The 8,391-nt window shown below is 52.1% G+C and overlaps 2 protein-coding genes across 2 annotated transcripts in view; one reads left to right on the top strand and one right to left on the bottom strand.

Moving 5' to 3' along the window:
* The window catches only part of Pskh1 (protein serine kinase H1), a 34,779-nt gene extending 29,392 nt beyond the window's left edge, over window positions 1-5,387 (top strand). Inside the window, exon 3 of the mRNA XM_042277609.2 lies at window positions 3,182-5,387. Within this exon, the coding sequence (XP_042133543.2) occupies window positions 3,182-3,499 (318 nt within the window). The 3' untranslated portion in view covers window positions 3,500-5,387. The remainder of the gene's footprint in view (window positions 1-3,181) is intronic.
* A 170-nt stretch (window positions 5,388-5,557) lies between these two features.
* Ctrl (chymotrypsin like) lies at window positions 5,558-7,580 on the bottom strand. The gene is made up of 7 exons (XM_006986829.4): window positions 7,382-7,580; window positions 6,752-6,855; window positions 6,583-6,662; window positions 6,393-6,474; window positions 6,069-6,249; window positions 5,859-5,992; window positions 5,558-5,771 (listed from the first exon to the last, which is right to left on the bottom strand). Exons 1-7 carry the CDS (start codon window positions 7,431-7,433, stop codon window positions 5,610-5,612), a joined length of 795 nt encoding a protein of 264 aa, XP_006986891.3. The 5' UTR covers window positions 7,434-7,580; the 3' UTR covers window positions 5,558-5,609.
* Window positions 7,581-8,391: the final 811 nt, after the last annotated feature.

Genomic DNA, 8,391 nt, shown 5'->3' on the forward strand with positions numbered 1-8,391 from the left:
GAGTGTTGGGGGCCTTCCATAGAGCTGGCTGGCCTGCAGACAAATGAGTCCATTGGCATTCTGTACACAGTGGCACGGACACAATAATTGATGAGGCGAGAGTCTGGGGGAGTAGGAAGGATGGATCAATCTGGCTCGCTTTGTACTAACAGACTGAGCGCCTGACAGGCAGCAGGGGTTAGTGCCTGGTGCGTGCCTGTGCTGCTCTGGAGATGGAGATGTTTAAACTCACTGTGCAGGTCTGGTGAGAGGCCCTTCTAAGACAGCATCAGACTGGTGGCAAGCTGCAGGAGTCCATGCTTTAACTGGGTGAGGATCTGAAGTGAGAAAGCCTCCAATTCATCCTTGTTTAGGCTTCTAGCTTGTGAATCCAGCTTTTCCATTGTTCCACCTTCTGCAGAAAAACTGCAACTCTTGTTTGGAGGCGGGTGTTTGTGATAGGGTCTCAGGAAGCCTAAACTAACTTCAAATTGTCTATAAAGTACAGGATGGCCTTGAACTCCAATCCTCCTGCCTCCACCTGCCAAGTACTGTGATCTTTTATTATTATCATCATCACTATTATTATTATTATTATTATTACTGTTGTTTTTTCAAGTCAGGGCTTCTCTTTGTAGCTCTGGCTGTCCTGGAACTCACACTGTAGACCAGGCTGCCCTCAAACTCAGAGAGATCCACCTGCCTCTGCCTCCCAAGCGCTGGGATTAAAGGTGTGCGCCACCACTGCCTGGCTAAGTACTGGGATCTTATGTGTGTACCAAAATGCCTGGCTTAGGAGTTGTTCCTTCTGTTCAGAATCAAGTAAGGGAAAGACTTAGAATCATTTAGTTCTGTTCGGAGTACCCTGGGCTGCCTTGGAGCTGTTCTTCCAACAAGCAATAGCTTTTCCTAGTTACTAGAGAAACCCAGCAGGACAGCACAATGCAGGTATTCTGATCTGATCTGTTTAGCTCTGGGCTTGGCCATGTTCATCAGGTGCTCTGCTAGGGCTGCTGCTTCTATCTTGTGAGAGGTGGAGGCTTGTACTCAGGTGGCAGCAGCAATCCACCTTGCTTTCTTTAAAGAAAAAGTGCTTTATGTGAATAGGTGTCTGTCCTTCTTTTTTGGGAGGGGACAGGGTTTGGTTTCTCTCTGTAACAGCTCTGGCTGTCCTGGAACTTGCTCTGTAGCCCAGGCTGGCCTCAAACTCACAGAGGTCCTCCTGCCTCTGTCTCCTGAGTGCTGGGATTAAAAGCATATGCCACCACTGCCTGGCGAGATTTGCTTTCTAACAGGCAGGTGAAGACAGTGACTACAAGAAAACCACCTACCTCTTCCTTAGGAATCCAGATGAGTCTTCTCTCTGCATCACTTCTATCTAGCAAGAGGTCAGGGGAACCCTGCCAGGGTGATGTGAATCAGCAGTGTGTGTCTTTGTTAAATGGCCATGTTCCTACCTGGAATGTGGACTTCTGTAAGGTGTGCCTGAGTACCCTGGAGAGCATGTTCAGAGGCTCCCCAAGGTAAAAGGTGCCATGGAGTAGGACAGACAGCCTTCAAGTCACAGTAACGAAGGCAGTGGTGGCCCTGGCATCATAGTAGAGCCTATATAGCAGAACAGGGAATTAGCTGGTGGCCTACCCTTTAAGGAACCCATAGCCCTTGTCTAGAAGTTCTCTCAGGAGATTCAGGGCCCCAGAACCTGTCCTCCAGTAGGTCAGCTAAGGATCCATGGCACTTAACTCCACCAAGCTGAGTTCCATGGCCTGAAACAGCTTCCACAATGAATACCATTAGACAGCATCCACTGATGGTTAGTTCACTACGCCTATACCTGCTGACCAAGCACTAGGGTTCAGTACATGTGCTAACCAAGCACTAGGGTTCAGTACCATCTAATGGGAATAGTCAACCTGGAACTCACTGGCTAGAATAATTGTAAGCACTGGGGCTAGGAGAGCACCTAAGGAAATTTCATCCTAAGGAATTTAAGTTCATCCAGGTAAAGGCAAGCTAGGGAGGCTGAGACCTAGGGATCAACAGCTGGTGAATGGCTAAGACAAGGCACCTCTGCTTACCTGCAGCAAAACAGACTTTTAGGAGAGCTCTGCAGGGACAGAAATGTACTAAAAGGGAGGCTGGCCCATAATACTTAGAGGAATTGTTTTTTGTTTTGAGATAGGGTCTCACTATATAGACCATACTGGCCTTAGACCCACAGGCATCTGCCTGTCTCTGTCTCCCAAATGCTGAGACAAATGTCTCCCAAAGTCATTCACTACTACACCTGGCTAATTATAGGAGCTTCATGGCTCAAAGAAGTCATACAAACTAGACAGAGCCTCTGAGAAGGGTCATCATCTTTACCTGTCCCCAGAAGTCCCCACCCTGTCACCAAACTGAGAAATATAGATACATTAAATGTTTTTTTTTTTTTTTTCTCTTGGTACTTGGAGACTGAGGCAGGGAATTCCTTGGAAATTAGGAGGTGAAACCCTCCCTCTCAGTAAGGACCATAAAATTCTTCTCTACTCGACTTGGTCTAGACGTATGGTTGTTGGAGCTTAGACATAGTAAGAAAATTTGGATCACTTTCTTCAAAAATCTAGAACTAGAAAGATGGCTCTGCCTTGTAAAGGACCTAGGTTCAGTTCTCAGCACCCCAGAGGGCTCACAACTGCCTGAAACTCCAGTTCCATCTGTCCTCCATGGGCACCTGCATGTGTGTGGTGGATATATGTACACGCAGGTACACACATATAAAATAAATGTTGAAATCTCCCAGCCAGATGTGGTGACATAAGCCTTTAATCCCAGCTCTCAGGAAGAAGAGGCAGGTGGATCCCTGTGAGTTACAGGCCAGCCTGGTCTACATATTTAGTTTCAGGACAGCCAGGGCTATACAGAGAGACCGTATTTAAAAGAAAAACCTCTGTAGGGTAGGTTGGGGGTCTTGGCAGGGTCCAGCTCCTTTAGCCAGGCTCCCTAGGATAGATGACGATGACGGGTCCTTTTCCTCCTTGTCAGACTCGTCACCAAACAGCCCCTGCTCAGTTCCCTGAGTCAGCATTGAGGGGGGAAAGGAATTGGGGTGTGCTGCCTGTGAGGAGGGTGCTGCCTCTCCAGCCTGCGCAAAGGCTGGGTGGATCCGGATGGGAGGGCAGGGTTGAGTCCTCTCACGAATGCTTGTCCTGCCTTCTAGCCCTGGCCTAGTGTGTCTAACCTGGCCAAGGACTTCATTGACCGCCTGCTGACAGTGGACCCTGGAGCCCGGATGACTGCACTGCAGGCCCTGAGACACCCATGGGTAGTAAGCATGGCAGCCTCTTCTTCCATGAAGAATCTGCACCGATCCATCTCCCAGAATCTCCTCAAGCGTGCTTCCTCTCGTTGCCAGAGCACCAAATCTTCCCAGTCCACACGTTCCAGCCGCTCCACACGCTCCAACAAGTCACGCCGTGTTCGAGAGCGCGAACTGCGGGAACTCAACCTGCGCTATCAGCAGCAGTACAATGGCTGAGCCACTGGCTATGACGTGGACACACTGTCGTCTCATCTTGGCCACTCTCTGCTCCGTCACCTGGGCCCAGTGTCTTCTGTACCTAGGCATCATGACCAGCTGTATATAGAGCTGTCTGACCCAGCTCTTCTCTGTGCCTTGAGTAGTCCCTACCTCCTGTCAGGGGCCTGGGCCTGTTAAGAAATGGTGGCCCAGGACCATCTAAACTGGGGGCCTGGTAGGCAGCTGCTCTGAGCTGGAAGAAAGGGCAGGACCCAGTCTCCACTGATCTCCTTAATGTTTGCCTCTGCTTGACCACAGGGGTCTATAGTATTGGGTAGAGAGGGTCCTGTGGCTTTGGACTCTTTGAATCCGTTACTTTTATAAAGCCCCCTTTCCTCCACAAAGCATTGGTCTAGCTCCCATATCTCTGTCACGCTAATCCTTAAGACTATGCTCCTGTGGGAGGTCTAGCTTTTGTCATAGCTCGATTGCAAGCCCCGGGTGCCTCATTGGTGCCTTAGCCCTAGTCAGATCCAAGCAACCCCATCATTTCCCCCAGCCAAGAGCAATCTTTCTTCATGGTGCCACTAGGGACCCTTTCTAGCCCCTAGACTTGCCAGGACCTCTGGTGGGAGGACTGTGGCATGGACCTTAGCCTCGGGCTCCAGCCTCTGTGAGAGAGATCCTGCCTCTCACCCTCAGTGTCTTTGCAGAGCCCACTCTTGTCTCCCTCCCCTACTTGGATGCCCATTTCGTTCCCCAGCTGCCTTCTTCCCAACTGTGAGGGGTTAAAGGGAGCTCCACTGCTGCTACCTGGGGGGTGGATGTGCCTGAAGAGGGTCCTCCCCAGAATTCCATCCTCAACTCTTGTTCCATCCTTTGGTATTGCCCTTTGCTGGTTCCTTTCTAAAGCTGCCATGCCCTCTTTATAGCTCCATAATGGTGCCATCTAGTGTCTGGTCTGGGTATAGGTGGCCAGGGGAGGGGTGGTGACCAGTGCACACCCTTGTAAACCCACAGCCCTCCAAAAGGAAGAGGGAAGAAAGGAGTTGCTGAATTGGGGGAGAGTCCTGGGCTGCTCAACTCCCCTTCTGCTCAGCTCCTCCAAACCTCACCCTGGAACTTAGCCGTACTGTGTTACCTGCTTCTGAACCCCGGGTGCCTTGGGTGCTGACCTTGCTGAAGAGCTGGCCTTGCCCTATCTGCCCTGTGCCCACTTCTTCTCACAGCATTAACTTTCCGGGCTGCCCACTGAGTCAGGCTGAGGGAGCTCTTTGGGAGGTAGGGTAGGGCTGCAGGGCCTGCAGTCCCAGAGGACTGAGCCACAGCAGTTCCTAGAGCTGCCATGGTCTCCCCACCACCGTCACACCAGGCTGGAACCCAAGTTCCCTCCCTCTGGAGCTGCTTTCAGTGGGCGGGAAGGGGCCAGCCAGCCTAGCTTGGGCCTTAGCTAGACTAAGAGTCTCTGTCAGCCCGAAGAGTCTGAGTCCCATTCGGCTCCTCTCAGTAGGGGCTAGGCCCTCTTTCTATGTATGCCACCTCCATTGGGAAACCAAAGAGACCACTCTGTGCCAGTCAACTGTGCCTTATATACCCTCTCCTTACATCCTCCTGCCCCCTGGATAGGAGGCAGTGGAGGACCTGAGCCTCACAGCCTCAGAATCCCCCACCTACCAGTTCCCCAGGAACCTCTGGGGGTGTGAACCACTGGGGATTGATTTTCTTTCTTGCCCAAAATAGGCCTGGTTGTGAGGATAGGGCAGAGGGAGTTGATGTCTTGGGCCTTTGATAGGTCCACCAGGCCTTCCTGCCATGGACTGTGGATGGAGAATGTGCAGTTATTTATTTTGTGTACTCTGTAAATGTATCTTCTGTATCCAATAAACAGGCTGCCCTCCCCCGTGAAGGCTGCCATTTTTTCTGACCACCCTGACTGTGCCGTGGGACTAGTGGATTGTTCAAAAAGAGGAGTAATTGGTCACAGCCTGGGATGACAAAGTCCAGGTCAGGGGTAGAGCCCTCAAGAGCTTCTCCTTTCCACCAAGCCAGGATGAGAAACAAGGGTACGCGAGAGAACTGAGTCTGGTGTCTTTATTGGGTTGAGAGGGGGAAAGGACCTGTGGTCCGTTTAGTTATAGGCCATGACCTGGTTGATCCAGGTGCTGAACTTGCTAACGCGAGTGTACACGGCCGGTGCCTGCACATTGCAGTTCTGAGTGCCCCAGGAGACGATACCAATAAGCACCCAGGTGTTTCCTTTCTGGCAGACAAGAGGGCCTCCTGAGTCACCCTGGAAGGGAAGAACGGGGGAAAGTTGCTCTGGCAGTTGGGGAAGTGTACCGCGGGACAGTGCGGAAGACGGGGTGCCTCTGCTCACCTGGCACGAGGAGGCGCCTGAGCCACCTGCACATATCATGGAGTCAGTAATACTTGAACCCCAGTACTGCCGACACTGATTGACAGTGACCAGGGGGAGAACCACCTGCTGCAGACGTGCTGGCGTCACATTGCCTGTGGGCCGGGAAAGGCGGTCAGGCTGGCCCAGGGTGCGCATCCGGGCTCCCCTCGCCCTTCCCCAAGTCCTTACCCACACCACTGGTGCGGCCCCAGCCAGTGGTGACACAGGTGAGGCCCGCGGGCAGCGCCTCATTTGAGGAAGCCAGGCAGACGGGGGAGATTCGCTGTGTGTACCGGGCTGGTGAGGCGAGCTTCAAGAGGGTCACGTCATTGTTCATAGTGGTGGGGTTCCAGCTAGGGTGTGTAATGGCCTATGGAGCCAGGGAAAGCCAGAGAAAGCTGGAGCAGGTGCCGGTGCCCCGGGTTGGTACTGAGGGGTAGGTCAGGGCGTGCTTGAGCTTCTGGTCCAAAGCAAGCCACCTGAGGCCCATTTTTCCTGTCTGTGTGTACTCACCTTCGAGATGGACAGCACTTGCACAGGCTCGGCATTGGAAGACCGGTCATACTCTCCCAAAACAACGAAGTGTCGCCCAGGACTGCAAGGATAACGGGAATGGGTAGCTGCCAGGTGGGGTTCAGAGGGGACATCCAGGTGAAGGAAGCGGAAAGAGATGGGCGGGGCGGGGCAGGTGGATTACACTCACGTGACTTGGCAGTGGGCAGCAGTGACTACCCAGTTCTGGCTGATGAGAGAACCACCACAGAAGTGGTAGCCATTGCTTTCCTAGGGTCAAAAGTCAGCTATGTGAATGGTCTTAAGTTACCCATAGGCATAAAGCATGCAGGACCCTGACCCACCCCAGGAGTGTGTACCTGCAGAGACACCTGCCAGGGCCAGGAGCCCGACACGGCGTTCTCCCCATTGACAATCCTCTGGTTGTAGCTCAGCGCAGGTGTGATGGCAGGAACACCACAGCCTGAAGAGAGGGCTGGTGAGGATCCACATCCCAGCCTACCTCTCCCTACAGGGGCCCCCAAGCTGTGTATTCCAGAGGAATCCAAATCAAGAGGACTACTCACTAGCCCTTCCCTTGGGTGCCCATCCCACTAGCCTTCAAATCCTGTACACTCTATCACATCTACCAGCCTAGTCCTGACGTTCTTTAGGCCACTTTACTCCGATTCCTGGGGTCATCTCCCTGGCCCTCTGTTCTTCTAGGCCCGAGCAGTTAAGGTCTGCTTTGCTTAGACTATACACATCTTTCATGGTTTTCCTGAGTCTTCTCGGGTCTGGCTCAAGCTCCTGGCTCATTGGTGAGACTGGTCCCTGGCTCTTCCCTCACTCCCAGCCCTGAAGGCTCCTTTTTTGCTTAGCTGCATCAGATTTTTCCTTTGCCTGCACTGTCCATTTCCCTTCTAGCTCCTTCTCTGGGCCCCTAAACAGGAGCTGGGAGCTGAGTTTTCCTAGGTTGTTCAGTCAGGCTTTGGTCCTAGCCCACTTACCCCAGGAGGAGCCAAGGAAGACCAGGCTAAGGGTTAGGCTGAGCAGTAACATTGTGGGAGATAATGAATGGGGTTGAGAACGGCCTGGCTTTATTTATGGGCATCCTTGTCCTTGGGCAGAAGCCTTGGGCTCGAGACTAGACCAGCTGTGTGGTCTTAGCACACTCCCACACCTGCCTAGAAGAGGTCTTCGTAGGCCAAAGTCCTTGGAATTATCAAGTATCCAGGTGTGAGGCTCTCACCTTGGGGAGGTGGCTCCCCAAGCTTTGGCTTCCTATTGGCTTTCTGAACCACCTGCTACCCCAAGTGTTGGTCACTGGGTACCAAGACATATGGCTGAACTATGTCTAAAGTGTCAAACTGGTGGCTGGGACCTATGTAGTTTCCCAGGGCTATCAGGAGTACTGGACTCCCAGAGAAGCCTTCTTGGAACATACAGGTATTATGATTGGTGCTAAGAATGGCCAGATGTGGCCACCTCTGCTGTGAAGACCAGGGATGGAGGGCCTGGCAGGTTGTGAATCCTAACAGACACGATCTCAGATTTCTCATCAGTATGGAACAGGAGTCAGAGGTTTGCCCAGAGATGCTGACTGTCTTACCAGCATAAGGTGGGATGGGACCCAAACCCTGTAAGACCTACATCTCTGTAAGTGTGAGTGAGCCCTCCGCGGCAGAGAGACTCTGGACTGAAGTTGGAAGTGGAGAAGTGACAGCCGCGAAATCGGTTTCTAGACCTCAGATTGCTATCTGTCCACAGCGCATTTGTTACTGAGCTCCAGGCTGAGCTAATGAATGGAGGGGAGGTGCGGAGTGTTGTAAAAGGTGAGTTGGCTTGAGTTTTCTAGATGTCAAAGGCTTTGACTGGCTCGGAATACCTCAGTCTGGAGGAGGGTCTGGGAGGAGAAGAGGGAGGGGAAACTGGGTTGGGATGTAAAATAAATTTTAAATTAAAAAATATTAAAAAAAATAGTATCTCAATCTAAAAAGTGAAACAAGTGAATGGGTAA

This window comes from Peromyscus maniculatus, chromosome 5, assembly GCF_049852395.1.
Source record: "Peromyscus maniculatus bairdii isolate BWxNUB_F1_BW_parent chromosome 5, HU_Pman_BW_mat_3.1, whole genome shotgun sequence".
In the NCBI taxonomy this organism is placed as follows: Eukaryota; Metazoa; Chordata; class Mammalia; order Rodentia; family Cricetidae; genus Peromyscus; species Peromyscus maniculatus.